The sequence below is a fragment of the Puma concolor genome, chromosome F2, assembly GCF_028749965.1.
Source record: "Puma concolor isolate L17-30 chromosome F2, mPumCon1.1.hap2, whole genome shotgun sequence".
Taxonomy (NCBI): domain Eukaryota; kingdom Metazoa; phylum Chordata; class Mammalia; order Carnivora; family Felidae; genus Puma; species Puma concolor.
Window position 1 is genome coordinate 22,314,531 of NC_141684.1, and position 19,296 is coordinate 22,333,826.

General features: G+C 39.7%; 1 protein-coding gene across 2 annotated transcripts in view; it reads right to left on the reverse strand.

Annotated features, from left to right (window-relative positions):
* Positions 1 to 235: 235 nt before the first annotated feature.
* The window catches only part of SLC30A8 (solute carrier family 30 member 8), a 46,550-nt gene continuing 27,489 nt past the window's right edge, over positions 236 to 19,296 (reverse strand). For both annotated transcript variants that reach the window (XM_025922904.2, XM_025922903.2), the window contains 6 exons: positions 17,279 to 17,425; positions 14,807 to 14,960; positions 10,773 to 10,923; positions 8,212 to 8,317; positions 2,407 to 2,541; positions 236 to 1,034 (listed from right to left, as the gene is read on the reverse strand). In XM_025922904.2, coding sequence (XP_025778689.1) covers positions 889 to 1,034; positions 2,407 to 2,541; positions 8,212 to 8,317; positions 10,773 to 10,923; positions 14,807 to 14,960; positions 17,279 to 17,425 — 839 coding nt within the window. In that variant the 3' untranslated portion in view covers positions 236 to 888. The remainder of the gene's footprint in view (positions 1,035 to 2,406; positions 2,542 to 8,211; positions 8,318 to 10,772; positions 10,924 to 14,806; positions 14,961 to 17,278; positions 17,426 to 19,296) is intronic.

Below are 19,296 nucleotides of genomic sequence, written 5' to 3' on the forward strand. Positions count from 1 at the left end.
ATGGTATTAATTGCAACTTTCCAAAGTTGTCACTCAAATGAAATGAGGTGACACATCTGAAAAGCCTAGTACAATACCTGGACAATAGTTGGTATTCCATAAATATTATTTAAGACCTGTGAGTTCTTAATTATTTGACTAAATTATTTTCCATATGATCTGGAATAAGAACTCTGATGCTCTGTGCCTCCTTGTTTTGTTATTAGGTCACACCAAGTGAAAACACTCAAAAAGCAGCAATTTCATAATTTTTCATTTGTCCAGAGCTTTTACACAGAGAAGAAAAATACCATTCAATAGTTTTAGACATGTTAAAACATAATTTGTGAGAAGGAAAGAGGACATTTCTACCCCATTTAGGGAATGGTGATGCTGATAGGGAGTAAAAAGAAACTGCTCCAAATCCTATTATAAACTGACCAGAGAGTCAAGTTCTAGTGGGGTGTTAAGCTTCCAGCATCTCTTTTAACTTAAGCTCTTCCTAGTTTGCTTTTTTCTCCCATTTGAGGAGAATTTTGTGACTTTTCCTGGGCACTGATTCCTAATAAGACTTTCCCAAGTTCAATTTTACCCACTCATCCTCAGGATACATCACTGAAGGGAGATGAACTTTTTATTGCCTGTGGTTACAAACAGCTGTTACTTCAGCCCCAGTCAGGAACAGTCCATACACACATTCCTGTAATTGAACACAGCTACTGATGAGTTGATAATCCAATTGATTAATGAATCTATATGCGTCTTCATTCATGGTGGATAAAATGTGCACTGTACTGTATCACGAATTTCTCAAACTTCTTCCTTTGGTTCTTTATTTCTTATATTCTAGAAACTGCAGAGCAGTGTATAGTGGGCCATTGAACTCTGGAAGTTGACATTGTGACTGAACTAGTCCCGGGGTTCTTCACAGAAAAAACAGTCAGGGTCCTGGTCAGCTGGAGATTCCATCTGAATGGTGAGTGAGTGCACAGTAAAGCTATCGTTGAGGACTTTTACAATATCTCTTCGAACAACCTGGCTGTCCCGGCTGGCTGCTGTTGAGAAAGAACCACAGTGAGATGGGCACTGATTGCACACACATGGGTGATGGCTAAATTTCCAGCCTCAAGCACTTTGTCTGTAACCTGGTGGGGAGGGCCACAGGCAGAGCACTCAGGAGAAGCACTCTGGCTCTGATAATCAGTTATATCCACACAGACAAGACAGGGGGAAATTCTAGTGCAGCAAAGTACCCATCACTATGGAAACTTTTCCTGCCCACAGTTCTCTCTTGGGTCTGGCCGTCCTAGAACCTGACCATGGAAAGGGAGATAAGGCCTGAAAAAAGCCAAGACAAAGCTCTGATTTTTTTATACAGCCCTTCCCACCAGTCCCCAGAGATCTTTCCGTTGAAGCTCTTGTATCTAATCAGCATTTATACCAAGACTAGTGATAGGAACAGGGAAGCATTTAGAGCTCCCTACAGTTCCTGCTCAAAGAAGGAACCTCACTGCTATCTTCTCTCTCGTCCCAAAAGGTATCAGGAAGCTGTAAGATTCCCTCCATAGTAACCTTATTGTTTACTGGATTCTTCCATCTGCAGTGAAATATTGGTGTAGTAGATGCTATAAATTACCTGTAGCCACATCTAAGCCTCTCAGCAAAGCCGAGGATATCGGAGAAAGCATAGTCCTCAAATGCCTGTCGCCAGTGATCCTGTACCCTGCCTCTAAGTAACTTCTTGAATTATTTTTTTAGCAGCCTAACATATCATTTGGTCTGAGCTGTCTCCTGAAGCAGTGAGAGGCTTCCCCTCCCCCACTGCCTATCTCCCCAGCTCTAGGACACATGGTGCACAAATCACATTCTACTTGAGAAAGTACTTTTTTAGAATAAACCCCAAATCCTAAGAATTATCTCACATGGTTACAGAATTTCTAACCATCCAGTGAGGGAATCACCATTAATTCCTACTAGCACATCTTTTAACCTGTTAGAATCTTAAGTATGGGACCTAGGTCTCCTTCATTTTTTTAATCTTCTGTAATAGGCAGAGCATCTCAGACACAGGAAATAACTCAATGAAGTTTATTGTTGAGCTCATCCCATTATTTAATTCATCGGGCACCAAGTCAAACAGGTGAGATCTAATTTTCCGAGTTGAAGACCTTGAACTTTGGGTGGCATTTTAGCCATTCATTCTACCCACTACCCTCTGCAGTCTGCCTCAAGGGATGTCCTCAGTATCACTGTTGCCATGATAACGTTGACAAGGGCTTTTTTCAAAGGGCTTTGGTAATAGGAAACACTCCACGGTTGTTTTGACAGGCAACAGACACGGAGGGCAGCTGTACAGAAAGGAGGGAAATTATTGAGTTTACAGGGCAAGGACTGAATTTTGGCAGGGTGTTTACAAAACTCACTGACCTGCAGCAACATGAGCCGAGAGAATCACTTGGTTCATTGCTAGAGACCAGATGTGCAAGCTGTGCACAGACACCACTCCATCCACCGCTAAGATGAGCTCTTTCACATCATCGTAGTTCAGGTTCTTTGGCACACCTGACAAGTGGAAAGGGAGGGAGGCTCTTTGTTATTTAACTAAATACAGCTCATTAACATGGCTAAGTGGGGCTGCAAAATTTTCCCCAGAATTATCAACTTGTCTTCTGCTTTTCTGGTTTCTTACTTCAGATGTTTACAAATTAAATTCACCTGACTCTTTCAAAGGGTTCAACATGAAAGACTTTATTATGCAATAACCAACAATAGTAATCATTCTTGGTTTTCAGGGTGTGTTATTAAACCAACTGAGCTTTTTCCAGTTATTTTTGCATACGCTCTAAAAAGCAAAATGAGGGAACGTGGGATTTGGAATCAAATAATTCCTGGTTAGCACTCTGACCACAACTACCATGAATTTACCCAAATCATGGAACTTCTCTGATCCTCAGCACATCTGTAGTAAAAGAGGGGTGATAAGAGCAATATGTACACTAAATTCCTTGAGGAGAAAATGGGAAAATATCTGTTCTTTGTATACTGCAATGCTACATAATAGTAGTTATCTGACAGGTCACTAACTAAACTGAGTTAATAGATGATCCTAACATTGTAATACCATCTATTTATAGAATTCTTATTTATTTAGATACATTAGTCAGGGTTTACTGTCTGGGTCATATAAGATCAGAGTTTGACACCATCCTTGCTTCTAAAGGAATGGTATGGGGCACACAGGGAGGGAGGGACCCTGGCAGCCAATCAGCTATTCCTTTGGACTAAAGGAACTGGGGTTTCTCTAGTTTGAAGAAGTGAAGGCTAAGGGAAGAAGGATCACTTTCTTCAAACATTACAAGGACTGTCATTTGGAAGATGAGAGGATATGGAAGTGTTAAGGGTCCTTGCCTTGGCTAGAGAGAGGGCAAGTTAATGGGTGGTTAGGATTGGAAAACACATCAGTTTAACGTAAGTTGTTTTTTTTTTAATCAACTCAACCAGCATAACGATGATAAAGCTATTTTTTTTAAAATCAACTCAACCAGAATGACAATGATAAGGCTATTTGATGCAATAACTAAATCCCTGCCAACTAACCCAAAGAGAATGAAAAGATTATTAAGGATGACCACCTTTTAGCTTCTACTTCAATCATATAGACACGATACAAACACCTGGTGTGTTTGATATATACATATACACACACACACACATATATATATATATATATATATATATATATATATATATATATGCCTTAGATTCATTCCAGTCCCCCTAAAGAAAATTTCTATGGATGAGCTCAAATCGACACACTTTCGATATGGTTGATATGGCTCTCCAACTTGAATGTACATTAGTATCATCAGAGGAGATTTTAGAAATCCTGATCACCAGATTACACCCAAGACCAATTAATCAGACCCTCTGGGGATAAGATGAAGCATCAGTATTTTTATAGCTCATTCGGTGATTCTAACATACAACCAAGGTTGAGAACCATTGCACTAACATTAAGAGCCACTGGGCAGCTGTGCCTTGCAGTAGTTCTCAGGTTTGGCTGCATGTTAAAAAACACAAAACTGGCCCCTACCCCAGTCAATTAAATTGGAATCTCTGGGTATGGGGGGCCTAGGCACAAGTATTTTTAAAAAGCTTCCCAAATGATTATAATGAGCAGCTAGTCAACAATAACTTTAAATTTTTGTTAATGTTTATTAATTTTTGAGAGACAGAGTGCAAGCAGGAGAGGGGCAGAGAGAGAGGAGACACAGAATCCGAAGCAGGCTCCAGGCTCTGAACTGTTAGCACAGAGCCTGAAGCGGGGCTTGAACTCACAAGCCACGAAAGCATGACCTGAGCTGAAGTCGGACAGTTAACCCATTGAGCCACCCAGGTGCCCCAAGAATAACTTTAAAGGACTAAAGAAATAGGGAACCCTTAACCCTCCTTTTTCAGGATTTAAGAACCTTGCTCATGGAGACTTCCTCCTTGAGGCTAATATTAAAATTCTGTACAGTTTGAGTTTAGTTTAATCCCACTTCATATTGTTTCATGGGGTAACAAAGAGCTGGTCAACACGTTCTTTTACTCTGTGAACTCAGGCATTAGAAACAAATTAAAAGAGTTCTCAGAGTAGCCATAGAATGGATTCGTGGGTGACATTGTTATATTGTAACATTGTTATATTATAATGATAATAACACACCTTTATTGAGAAACTGCCATATGTCAAGGTTTGTGCTAAGTACTGTATTCATAGTGATTATCTTACTTAGTAGTTCTAAGAACTTTAAGAGCTAATTATCAATGTTACAATTCTTATCTCACTGGGGAGAGGAAGTTGGGAATCAGAGAGGTTAAGAAGCATTGCTTAGGATATATAGATAAGGGAGATGTCAGACTCTAAAGACCAGGCTGTCAGTGTGAAATGTTACGCAAATAGTAGACTCTAAGTATCCCAACCCAAAGCTGACTAATAGGCCTAATGTGTCACCTCTGAGGAGTTTCATTTGACCCTTTGAAGACCTATTGTCATTCATCTAGGACCCTTGAGATGAAATTGCACTATTCCACTACCCCCTTCTCTCTTCCCTCTATTATCTCTTTACTTTTATGGAGAACACAAGTCTACTGTTACTTATTTTACTCTGTAAAATAATATCAACAAACAAGATATGTTCCCACTGGCTTCAGTGCTTCATCATACACTAGAAACTTTTTTTCCTGAGGGAGAGCCTGCAAAATATCAATGCATCCAGGAAAATAGCTAATTAGTATTTAAAAAATAATTACCCAAGTTAATAAATATATGCAAAATCACTCAATATCTCTCATAATGAAAGAATTGCATATGGAATCAATAAGATATAGTTTTTCACCTATCATATTACAAAAGAATCAACATTTTGATGATACTCAGTGATGGTGAGGATGTGTGGAAATGTCAAATCCTATTGGTGGGAAAGAAATTGATATGGCGTTTTTGGTAGAAATGGCAACATCTATCAAATTTTTAAATGCACATAACTTTTGAAATAGCAAAGCCACTTCTAGGAGTTATGCCACAGACATACAAGCACTATATATATACATATATATATATATATATATATATATATATATGCACACACACACACACACACACACACACATATATATATGCACATGGTAATTACACCATAATTTGTAATATCATCAATAAGCAAGTACATGCATACAGTGTATGTAATACTTTGTACCATGAAAAGGAATAGGGTGTATCTCTATATATGCTCATATGGAAAGACCTCCAAATAAAGAAAGCAAGGTGCAGAGCAAAATTATGTATCAATGCAAAATTCTGTTTGTATAAAAAAAGACGTGTGTGTGTGTGTGTGTGTGTGTATGCGTGTGTGTGTGAATGCACAGATATTTTGGGATGACTTATCAGTAGGTATTACCTCTGAAGAATGGGACTGAAAATTCAAAGGTAAAAAAATGGAAAGACTTTTTATAATTTTATTCCTTTCTATATTTTTATAAAACTTTATTAAGTGCAAGTATTATTGTATGCTAACATAATTTGAAAACCCAGTTTAAAAAATGGGGTGCCTGGGTGGCTCAGTTAGTTGGTTAAGGTCTGACTTCGGCTCAGGTCATGATCTCACGGTTCATGGGTTCCAGCCCCGTGTGGGGCTCTGTGCTGACAGCTCAGAGCCTGGAGCCTGTTTCGGATTCTGTGTCTCCCTCTCTCTCTGCCCCTCCCCCGTTCATGCTTTGTCTCTCTCTGTCTCAAAAATAAATAAACATTAAAAAAAAAAAAGCTTCTTCCAGGTAGGATTTACCTGCCAGCTTCAATAATTAGCTACATTTTCCTGGGGCACCTGGATGGCTCAGTCAGTTAAGCGACTCTTGATTTCGGCTCAGGTCATGATCACACAATTCCTGTGTTGGAGCACTGCACTCAGAGCTCCTGAGGTCTGAGCCAGCTTCAGATCCTCTGTCTTCTGTTCTCTACCCCTCCCCCACTCGCTCTCACACTCTCTTTCAAAAATAAATGTTTACGAAGGTTGTTTTAAGTTAGCTACGTTTTCCTTAAATAAGAAGAGATAATCACCTGAGAAGAGCTATGCTGCGAGACAGGGATGGAAAATACTCATCTCCGATGGATACCCATTTGCCTTTTATCCACCTGTAAGTCAGCAAAGTTCCCTAATAGGAACAACAGCTGCAGCTCAGCGCTTGGCCCTCAGGAAAGGAAATGGATGCATCTGTGACTTGACAAACCAAATATTGTCACCTTCAGAGAGAGGACGTTCATTTGTTAGTGACGCTTGACTCCATCTTGTGATTCACCGTTGTCAGCATCATCATCCTCCAACGTTTATAGTGCCCAAAGGAACAAAACTCTTAAACGTGTACTCAACAGTGAACACTAAGGAAATGTGGGCTTTTGTGAAGGCACGTGCACTCTGAAACTCTGTCTGCCTTATGTCAAAATGTGCTGGACAAAAAAGAAAAGTTCAAGCCAATGTCTGGATATTCTTGATCATCCAACTGCTTGATATGATGCAAACCTCTAATTCTGATGGACTTTTCTAGGTTCCATTCTTGTGCCTTTTGTGTAGTAATCCTTCAGTAGTGTGAAAAGGTCATTCTAGTGGTTTTCGAAGTGTGGTCCCTGGACGAGCAGCATCAGCGTCTTGTTAGAAATTCAAATTCCTAGAGTGCTGTTGCATAGGGGCACTTGTACCCCAATGTTTATAGCTGCACTTTCAACAATAGCCAAATGATGGGAAGAGACTAAATGTCCATCAACTGATGAATGGATAAAGAAGATGTGGTTTATATATACAATGGAATACTACTTGGCAATGAGGAAGAATGAAATCTGGCCATTTGTAGCAACGTGGATGGAACCGAAGAGTGTTATGCTAAGTGAAATAAGCCAGGCAGAGAAAGACAGATACCATGTTTTCACTCATATGTGGATCCTGAGAAACTTAACAGAAGACCAGGGGCGGGGGAAAGGGGAGAAAAAAAAGTTACAGAGAGGGAAGGTGACAAACCATAAGAGACTCTTAAATACTGAGAACAAACTGAGGGTTGATGGGGGGTGGGGGGAGGGGAAAGTGGGTGATGGGCACTGAGGAGGGCACCTGTTGGGATGAGCACTGGGTGTTGATGGAAACCAATTTGACAATAAATTTCATTAAAAAAAAGAAAAAGAAAAAGAAATTCAAATTCCCAGCTGCTGCCCCAGACCCACCAAGTTCAGGAACTATCAGGATGGGCCCAGAAAATTGTGTTTTAACAGACCCCAAGTGATTCTGATGCCTTGAAGTTTGAGTGCTGGCCTGGTCTAACAAGGGTTTTAGACAAGCCCTTCATAGTAGCTATAATGCTGCCTAAGAGATAGCTTATTCAATTTTTCTTAGGCCTTTTCCATATATCTAGGGAGAAATTTATATTTTCACAATATCTCCCTCAGTGCCTATCCTTATTATTCGTACATATCATTTTTATCGTATGCCATATCATTTAATAGTTGCTGGAGGAAAAAAGAGAAGGCAATTCTTTTTGTTCCCATATGAAGAAAAATCATAATATTTGTTTTCACAAAAAATCCTTATACATTTAGATTTTCCTTATAATGCAAATTAACAGTGGATTTGCCTTGATGCCATTCCCTTCTGTGATTATAGGGAAGAGAAACACCGATCCTGGAAATAATAATAAAATCACTCCTACCTTCCATGAGTAAGATGGAGAAGTCCTTTAAGACAGTGATGGTGCTGGCCAAAACCAGGATGGAAAAGACGAATGTGCAGATTGGGTCAGCCATTTTATAGTCTGGCTAGAAAATATAGGGACTTAGGTTAACTGAATTCAGGCCTTCCATGCAGAAATTCTGATTATAATAAAATGAGTAAACCTCCCTGCTTCTTTTTCTATCACCCTTTCACCTCCCTGAAACTTGACATCCAACTCAGAGGCAAGATTTTCTGAAGATTCAATCCTTCATTTAAGCTTTAAACTATCAGTGGCTGAAGAAATTTAAAAATTAAATTTAAGACATAAAGGAGAGGGGCCTTGAGTGTTCTTTCCGAAGACCTGATTTGACTTTTCTGTTAATAGAAGCACAGAGTATGTGATGAAAATATGCACAAATTTATATAATAGTCAATGGCTTTTCAGCCTTCCTTATGATGAGAAGAAAGGGTATCACCTGCCCAGAGGTTGCACATGACCAAGGCCCAGCTGGAGCTTGGTCATGGCAGACTGGGGTTGTTTCCTTTCTTTCCCTCCTCAGGATGGCACATATTCGAGACAGGCATCTTTTTTTTTTTTTTTTTTAATTTACATCCATGTAGTTAGCATATAGTGCAACAATGATTTCAGGAGTAGATTCCCCATACCCATTCAGCCCATCCCCCCTCCCACAACCCCCTCCAGCAACTCTCTGTTGTTCTCCATATTTAAGAGTCTCTTATGTTTTGTCCCCATCCTTGTTTTTATATTATTTTTGCTTCCCTTCCCTTATGTTCATCTTTTTTGTATCTTAAAATCCTCATATGAGTGAAGTCATATGATGTTTGTCTTTCTCTGACTGACTAATTTTGCTTAGCATAATATCCTCTAGTTCCATCCACGTAGTTGCAAATGGCAAGATTTCATTCTTTTTGATTTCTACATAATACTCCGTTGTATATATATACCACATCTTCTTTATCTATTCATCCATCGATGGACATTTGGGCTCTTTCCATACTTTGGCTATTGTCGATAGTGCTGCTATAAACATTGGGGTGCATGTGCCCCTTCAAAACAGCATATCTGTATCACTTGGATAAATACCTAATAGTGCAATTGCTGGACCATAGGGTAGTTCTATTTTTAATTTTTTGAGGAACCTCCATACTGTTTTCTAAAGTGGCTGCACCAGTTTGCATTCCCACCAGCAGTTCAAATAGATCCTCTTTCTCCTCATCCTTGGCTACATCTGTTGTTGCCTGAGTTGTGAATGTTAGCCATTCTGACAGGTATGAGGTGGTATCTCATTGTGGTTTTGATTTGCATTGCCCTGATGATGAGTGATATTGAGCATTTTTTTCATGTGTTGGTTGACCATTTGGATGTCTTCTTTGGAGAAATGTTTGAGACAGGCATCTTTGATTAAGTCCTAAGAGTATGAGCTGAGGCCTCATTCTTGCCCTGTCTCACCACTGGAGCCATTAGCTCCAGAAGAGATATGTGTCCTTCTGCCCTTGATGAAGTTTTGTCCCACAGAAAAGTCCATACCTCATTACCTCTGAGAAACTCTCAAACTCCACTACCCAGGACAAGTGTGAATGATTTTGCCTTAAACTTAAAGCTTTCAGTGAATATTTGCTCAATTGAATTCAGATATGTCTTTATAATTTTTATTTCTGTGTTTTCATTTTTTAGTAAAAATAATAAAGAGTCCTTGATAACTGGACAATCAAGGTGCAAACAACAGAGTTAAATGCTCGTCTTTTCCATTACCCCCACCTACACCCCAACCCACTTCTGTTAGTTCTTGGTACAAGAAACACAGATCTATAGTAAATGTTTGTTTAGGGTCAGAGTTTCATCCAAGATCCATCTCAACTTTCCATTAACACCCTGATTTGTCGGGGGCGGGGGGAGAATTATCTTTCCCCCACTGGGGGGTGATATTGGTGGGACAATCAGGTGCTCTTCCTCCCCAGCCAAGCAGCAGGTACAAGACCCAAGCTAGGTCTGGTGGGCTCTCTTTCCCAGAGAAAGAGAATCTCCAGCAGAATGCCAAGAAATGGAAAAAAATTGGTTGACTCGTAGTCATTTCTGCACTGGTACCTGGGACAGAATTTGGATAGTTCCTGAAATCTAAGATACCTAATGTTGTCCTTATTTCTACCTTGGTTTCTATCCAAGAGTACATCCAATACATTTCAACTAATAAATATATTTTTGCTTAAGTAAGCTAGACATCCTTTCTGTTGCTTACAACCCAAGAATCCTAAGGTATTCATGGTTCCATTGCTGTTCATCTTAACTCCATGACAAAAGGAACTACTTTCTTGGAAGACTGGCAGCCCTACATTTGGAGACATAGTACTTAGGAATCTGGAAAGTCTAAGGTTTCAGGCTTTGAATATGTGTTGTTTGTTTGTTTAAACCTTGCAAAGTAGTTGGTATAGGTAAATAGAGGCTGGCCACCCTCATTTAGGTTAATACTGGCAGGTCAGCTTCTGCAGTACCTAATCTATAAACTTCCTATGACAGTGAGTAAACTCAAACATACTCACTTTAAAGTAGATAATAAGTGCACTGGTTAACACACTGATGCTCTGAAATAGATCTCCGAGGGCATGCACAAAGGCTGCTCTGACACTGGCATTGGCTTGCACTTCCTTGTGATTGTGTCCAGCATGTCTCTGGTGCAGAATCACACTTAGTCTGAAAGAGAAACGGATGTTCTTGGCACACATGAGATTAGCCATTGAAAACCTATGCGGCATAATGAAGCAGTTGACAAGAGCATGTGTTATCCAAGATGGAAGATAGTTGAAATATTAATGCTGTAAAATGTACTATTTTGGACTAATTTTGAAAACAAATGTATCATAAAAGTTTTAAATTTTTACACAAGGACAGACAACAAAGGTTCACCTGTTTTCTCTTCCATCTACCTAATGCTACTCTGGTTCACGTTAAAACCGGAAAGCATCACTTCCTAGATGAAACTGTTTGACAATAAGGAGGGGAAATATTTATTGAGCATCTACTGAATGCGAGGCACTGAGCTAAGCTTAAAGCTGAGCTTTGGTGGGAGCTTAATTAATGTACTGGTTTCAAATACAAAAAGCAGCAGAAAGGGGTAAAACAAAATAAGAAAATTTCATCAAGTTTGGATTTTTAAAAATATTTTATTTTACTTAATTTTGTTTATTTCTATGAGAATTTAAAATTTGAATAATTTTTAATGGCCAATGATGCATTTGTGTATATTAGCTATTAACAAGAGACTAAAATATATTAATGTATCACATATATGTGTGTAAATATATATTAATGTATATATATGCAAATGTATATATAAATGTGTATATATATAAACACATATGTGTATACAGTCCTAAGAGTATGAGCTGTGGCCTCATTCTCTCTCTATAGATAACATATTACAAAATTTAACATCTCCTACCCAAGTCAAAGAGATAAGTGTTAGGCATATAAATTATGTACCTGATTTTATTTTGGAACAAAAGTTTTAAAAAAATATTGTTTAGTACTATACATCCCAGTCTATTTGCTGGTAAAGTGTCTGTTAAACCCCAGGTCATTATCCACAAAGTAGAATGACTGCTATCCAGCAATATTTGATCATTACATAATGCACAGTTTTTAGATGGTCAGTGTTTGGACAGAAATTCACCTTAATTAATAATTACCATTTATGAATCCTCAGACAGCTTAATATGGCTGGCAGTTAACATACTCTTTTTCTAGATCTATCCATGTGTGCTCATCACCTTGTCATTCATTCTTTTGCTCATTTTATTAAAAAAAAACAACTTAGGGACTCTTGTGTGCCAGCCACTGTTAAATGCTTGGGGTATAAAGGTGAATGAAACAGACATGAACCTTCCCCGGTGTGGCTTTAAGTATGATGGAGATAGCATAGATTTTAAAAAGACACCCATAAGTGGAAAATTCTCATTTTAATAAGTCTAGTAAGAACAGGTACTATAGATAATATAACAGGGAAGTCTGATTTAGTTAAACAAAGTAATTGAGTTGGATTTGAAAGATTATGTTAGATTTAAATTACAGGCTGGAGAGGAGGGAATATTTCAGGCAGAGAAAACTTAGCATGCAATAGTCTTAAGGCTCTGTCAGTAATCTTTATCCTAGAATCCCTTTACAACTTTTGTTAGAACTTTCTGTCCTGATTTGGAGTCTGCAAGGGTTTGATTTATTCCCAAATTATGGTTCTGATATTTCTGTATTCAGACAACACAGCATCTAGCAGCACTTGAAACTATAATCCCAGTTCTAGGAGAAACATTATAGTCACTCAATATCTTTTTCTATAAATAACTACCTACTTGCACAGGGAAGTCACCACTTTTCAATTTCCTTATCTTTCCAAGTAGGAAAAGCACCTGCAATGTTAAGATCAAAGTTCAAAAGCAGTTGCTGTAGGAAGAAAATTTGGATGGCATCTATTTAGAAAGGCAAACTCGATTATCAAGGTTCTAGATTTATGGGGAAGTTATCTAGCTGTATCCTTCATATTCATGTAGCATCGACACAACCTATGTGACATATGCCTCTTGGGAAATTTTTAATATTTTCATTGTCCCTGCTGTCTTGGGGACATATTGTTCTCTTTATGCAAAGATGATGTTATTGACCCCAGTCAGCAGCACATGTGCTCTGCCTTATTTGTCTCCTTGTGCTGATAGATTTGCATTGAACTCTACACACTTTTTCTCCCAGTGCCAATATGAAACACATTTTCAAGTTAGCTGGATGGAAATAGGGATCTACTCAGTAATAGCAGTCAAATACCACTCTTCTAATTGGTTAGCTTAGATATTTCAAGCAACAGTTTGCACACTAAGAGGTGAGGAACTGATGCAGGCAAAAGGTATGGGTATTAGAGTGACCTGAGGAGCATTTTCAAAATGTACACATTCAGATTTTCCTCTAATACCAGAGATTCCATTGTGCCTTCCTTAAAAGACACTGTTTAAAATGTGATTCTTCTTCACTTTCATGTATAAGCCTACCTCATAGCATGTATCATGTTGCATCACAAGATAGATAGATGATACACAGATAGTGTATATGAGTCTCTTTTTGCTGCTATAACAAATCATTACAAAGCTTCTGTGGCTTAGAACAATATAAATATATTGTCTTATAGTTCTAAAATGGGTATGCAGGACTACATTCCTTCTGGAGATTCTGGGAGAGAATTAATTATCTTACCTTTTCCAGCTTCTAGAGGTCACTTAGTTTCCTTAGCTCCAGGATCCTTTCTCTGTCCTCAAAGCCAGCAATACAGCATCTTCCCTTTACTCTGACCTCAAGTGTCCCTCTCACAGGGATCTTTCTGGTTACATTTGGCCTGCCTAGATAACCTAGGATAATCTCCCCATCTCAAGATCCATCCTGAACTTAATCACATTTGCAAAGTTCCTTTACCATGTAAGTTAACATACTCAGAAGTTCCAAGGATTAGAATATGGAAATCTTTGAGGAAATCTTTAAGCCATTATTCTGTTCACCACAGATAATTGATAGGTAGGGTAGGTAGGTAGGTAGGTAGATGATGCAGTTTTAAGTCGGGTTGCCCAGAATCAGGCTATCAGATTGGAAGGAGTAAATCAACCAAAAAAGACCAAAGGCCTGGCCTTAACAGCACCCACCCCGCACCCTTGTCATGAACAATCAAGTAGCTTACTTGGGTAAGAGCAGACCAATACAGAAATGATCACATGTCCAGTAACATCACATGTCTCATAAGAATGAATTAAGACTGCCTGGATAAGAGAATGGACCAAAAGGTGGAAACTAAAGACAGCGACTAGCTAATAGAGCTTAAGAAGGAGTTTTCAGGCAGTTTTACAATGATACAAAGATAAGATAGACTGCTTTTGAGAGGAACAAATTCCCTGTTACTAGTTCTGTTAAAATATATGACACTAATGACTATTTATTTTATGGGGATGTTGCAAAAGAGAATTCAAAAGTAGAAAGGGGACTGGAGTAAACAAAATCTAAGATCCCTTCCAACCCAGCACTCTGGGAACCCATAATGTGATCATGTAACAAAAACCAAATCGGATGGGGTACCTGGGCGGCTCAGTTAAGTGTCCAACTTCGGCTCAGGTCATGATCTCTCACAGTTTGTGGGTTTGAGCTCCGGATTGGGCTCTGGGGTGACACTTCAGAGCCTGGAGCCTGCTCCAGATTCTGTGTCTCCCTCTCTCTCTGTCCCTCCCCCACTCATGTTCTGTCTCTCTCTCTCTCTCTCTCTCTCTCAAAAATAAATAAAACATTTTTTAAACAAATTTTTAAATAAATAGGAGTAAGTCATTTCCCATATGGAACCATCAATACGTATGAGAGCGCAGACTGGCTAGGAGCTCAATCCTGGGCCTCTTGGGTCTAGATTCAGATCCCGGCCTTTGCACTACCTCATTGGCAGTTTATTCAATTCACCATCTCCACAAATGGAAAAATCAAGGAAAAACGAACATCAAGAAAAACCCCACTGTCTGTGTCCACACAGGGTTAAAGACAAGCTTTTATGGGCGGGGTGACTTACATAATATTGGCTGCCACCGCACAGCCTGAAATGATGATCATCACAGTCGCCTGGATCTGGTAATCAGGGTACAGCAGGCGCTCACATGCCAGGTACACCAACACAGCCGTCACCACCCAGACGCACAGGATGGACAGCAGGGCACCAAGGATCTCTAGGGATTCGAGCACACAGACACCCATACACAAAGAATTTGTGGATCACCTTGATCTCCCAAGAGTCATAAGACATTGATGTTCCTTGCTTCCCCCCAACCTGTCCCCCTGCGAAAAGAGGCTCTAAACTAACTAGTTCCAAATGTGTGGATGGATTTTAGCACTAAGATGATTCACTTTAGTGTTGCATTCATTAAACACCAGCATCTGAGTTCATTATGCTCCATATTAGTAAGTAATTTCTAGCAAATTTTTAAAGCATATTAATTGCTATCTGCCATTGCTATTTTCCTCGGGGATTTTAATTTAAACAGGTGCTAAAATGATTGAAACTTATTAGGAGATGAAATAATGAGAGGCAAAGAGTAAAATGTATTTAGAAACTCTTAATTTCACCATAAAACATTTACAATTTGCCAGTAGCGGTACCTTGTGTGGAATAAAATAGTAACAAGGGAGGGCTTCAGAGGGTACTTGATGAAAATGAGTTTCATTTGCCAACCCAACATATTATAAACACGGAGGCAAGCTCAGAGGTATATCAACACTCTAGCTGCATTTTAAGAGCAACTATATCGAAAAGAAGTATCAGAGCAGAGACATGTATATTAATATTTAAAGATAAGATAGTGTTCAGTCTGCAGGCTGAGTAAAGCACATTTGCTCACTGTGGAGTTCCTTAACACCTCTCCCTGATCTTTAACTCAACCTTGTAGGCAGGTACTAAAAGCCTTCCAGGGCACAGAAGTATTCTGAGAGTCCATTGCCGGGGACTTTCCCTACTTTTGATCTTTCCCCTGTCAAAGCAGAACAATGTAAAGTATTGTTTCCCAGTGTGGGGCTATTGTATCCCAGACTTCAATCATTTACATGCAACCTGTCCACATGACACCTCTCTTATTAGCCACTTAACACTTTTTTTAAATAAATTCACTTTTTATACTTAGCTTCTTCCTAAACAAAGTCATCCATGAAATTACCTATTTGACAGGCTAGTTCATTTTCACCTGTGTGTCTAAGCAGTACTGCCTAAAACAGTAACCATCATCACATGTGGCTGTATCCATTTAAATTAAAAAATTAAAAATCCAGTTCTTCCAGGTGCCTGGGCAGCTCAGTCAGTTAAATGTCTGACTCTTGATTTCAGCTCAGGTCACGATCTCATGCTCCTGAGATTGAGCTCCACGTCAGGGTCTCTGCACTGAACATGGAGGCTGCTTAAAATTCTCTCTCTCCCCCTCCACCCCTCCCCTGCTCACGTGCAGGTATGTGCTCTCTCTAAAATATAATATAATAAAATAAAATAGAATAAAATAATCCAGTTCTTCAGTAACAGTAGCCACATTTAAAGTGCTCTATGGCCACATCATACTCTGTATCATAGAACATTTGTCTTAAAGCAGAGAGTCCTATTGAACAGCCCTGATTTTCTACCGCGTCAATGCTCATGAGCTTCCATCACCAAGATGAGAAAGTACAAGCAGTATTCTAAATTCTGGGTTGTGTCTGTGTTTATAAAACATCCCATGTTTACCAAAGAGCTTTGACCAATAGTACCAGAAAGGGGAGAGTACGTGCAAAAATGCGTACAAATGACAGGCGCTCAGCCAAAAATACATGTTTCCCAAGTGTAGCACTGTTCAGGGACTGAAAAGCATCTTCAGGTCACATTGTCACAAATTCTTTTTATTGATGTTTATTGTCTCATCTCTCTCTCTCCCCCCACTGCCGAATGTTAAGGGAAAGGCGATCCAAAACACTTGCTATGATAAATTGTTTCGTGTGAAACGAGAACTTCCTACCATTCTAAACTTGAAAAACCACAGCCCACAATTGTCAGTGTGTAAGTTGTGGTCTGTATCTAGAGGCACCAGTGAAGGCTGGCCACCATGTCAGCATGTTGGCCACCCTTGCTCCGGCCTAAATTCTCCTTCATGTTCTATTCTCGACTTACCTGTGAGAAGTTCTTCAATCTCTCTAGCTCTCTTGGGCTCTCTGTGCCTGACTTTGCAAAATGGTAGATGCTTTATCCCATCCTCCCTCCCAGATGCAGAGTAACTTGATGAGTGTTACCCTTGGGCCAGGGCGGTTGCAGAAGTGATACCTGTGTTCCTGTTATTCCACTGAAATAGAGGTAGTGCAATTAATCTGGCTTGTTGCCAAAGCGCCCTTGAGAACACACATCCTTTTTATCCTGAACATCAGACGTGCCTCTAAGGGATTTCTGAACAAGGCTTTGCTTTGTCTCTTCTGTCTTTATCCTTGGTTTGACCTTGCAGCACTACCTTGACATTAATGCTCAGTGGGTGAACTATACCTGCCCGGTGCCATCCAAACGTCAGCTGCTTCGAAGGGGGCTTTGATGACAACCACAAGGAGAAGAGACTGAGCAGGAAACTGGTCAGGTCAATTAAGAGGTGGGCAGCATCTGTGACGACAGCAAGACTCCCAGCAATGTGCCCACCTGGGGGATACAGAACATTACATGGGATTAAGGGCCCCAGAATGCAACTAGATTCACATGCATATCAACCGTAGTTGGTGAAATATGCCACAGACTCACAAAACTTGATCAGAGAAAGGGTCTTAATGTTGATTTAATCCACCTCTTCTTCCCAATTTTATGAGAAACAGATACCCAGAGAGTGGATAGGATTTGAACAAATAGAAATGAAGTTCAAGGTTGCAGCCATTCCAGGGAGATCAAAGGTACAGAGATTGGAAAGTGTGGGTCACATCACATTTAGAGAACATCACAGTTGGACTGGGACATAAGAGTTCAAAAATACAAAAGGATGAGGCTGGAGACGTGAGGGCTGGATTTGAAGAGTCTTACACTTAAGGCTGAGGACTTGGACTTTTGCCTGTAACCCAGGAGTCACAGCCCACAGCTGTGTTTGTATTTGACTTGCAATTTTACCACAGTTTTGTTTACCACTTCCTTCTGCCCTACTAATTTATATTATTCACCTTATTTCAAGATCCCTATTATGAATAGTAGGGAGCAGTAAAGAAAAGGGCAGGCACCTTCCACTGGGGCCCCTGAGTGTAACAACAATCCAATAAAGCACAGGAAGAGAACCCAAGCCATGGTGGTCCCAACTTGCTTTTCTGTTTGGTTTGCCTTCTCTACTGCCTTTGAGTTCTCCTTAGAGAAAAGACCTCCAGCCTCCAACTACAAGTCAGAAGAAATTCTTGTCTCTTCCTTCCCAAACAGGGCTTATTCTCTGAAAGCAGCCTTTATTGCTCTCACTAGAGCTTCCCCCAAAACAGAGCTGTTGCTGACTGACTGTCTTCCAGCAGCTGTTTATTGCCTGTGTACGACGAGGCAATGGAGCCTATCCGTCAGTAGCCCCTCCATCATCAAACCCACCTTGTCTCAACTAATGATTTTGAAAAGTTATAGATGTGGCTCATAATTGCAATAATCCCCACAGACCACTGGCTCTAGCTGTAGTTAATCACTGGTTTGTCAAAGTTTAATGGTCTGAAGCAAAGTAGTCTTCAAGCTTGTTACTGAGCTGTCAGTGCAAAAAATCAGAATGATTCATTAGCCAAAAGGCAACATTTTGCTAACAAATCAGCTTTTCTTCCAATTACCCTCTAATGTTGCTTTATCTGCCAAACTTGGGTCTGATAATAAAGCCGTGTTAATAATGCATTATTTCTTACACAGAGAATGACTACATATAGATAAATAGTCGGCCGCAATCTCAACAACGAATGGTGGTGATGATTCCATGTGCTGGGCTCAAATTGTAGCCTAAGTCAAGGAAATGAAGTCCTATAGGGGTCCTTCAACAGGCTCAGCTGAATGAGGAGGCAACTGAGAGAGAAAAAGGGCTTACTTTGGAAGAAACATACTTAGATGGAGGCCTGGGAAGTGAGAACTCTTTTGCAACCATCCTTGCTTATATATAAGAATAGTCCAGAAAACTGTGAGCCATCGAGATGAATTCTATGGATAAAACTGTTTGCAAGAGGTAGTTTCTGAATGAACTTGTGTTTGCTTCTGAAAGCATGGGGTATTACCAACAATTAACACAGTCATCCAGCCAGTATTTATTGAGCCCTTGCTGTGCATGGTACAGGGATGGGGTAAACCAAGGTGACCAAAGTTAAATCACAGTCCCTCCCTTCAGTGATCTCACTGTTAACATTCTCTGTATTGAAGACATGTACAATGGGCCAGAGGATCAGAAAGCTGCCCTCCTTGGCAGCATTGAGGGGCTTTTCAGAGGACAGAGGGTAAGAATGTGCTAGAAGGGAAGGGTTTTTCAGGAAGAGGTAAGAACAGGAGCAAAAACAGAAAAAAAGAAAATGGCACTTTTGTGG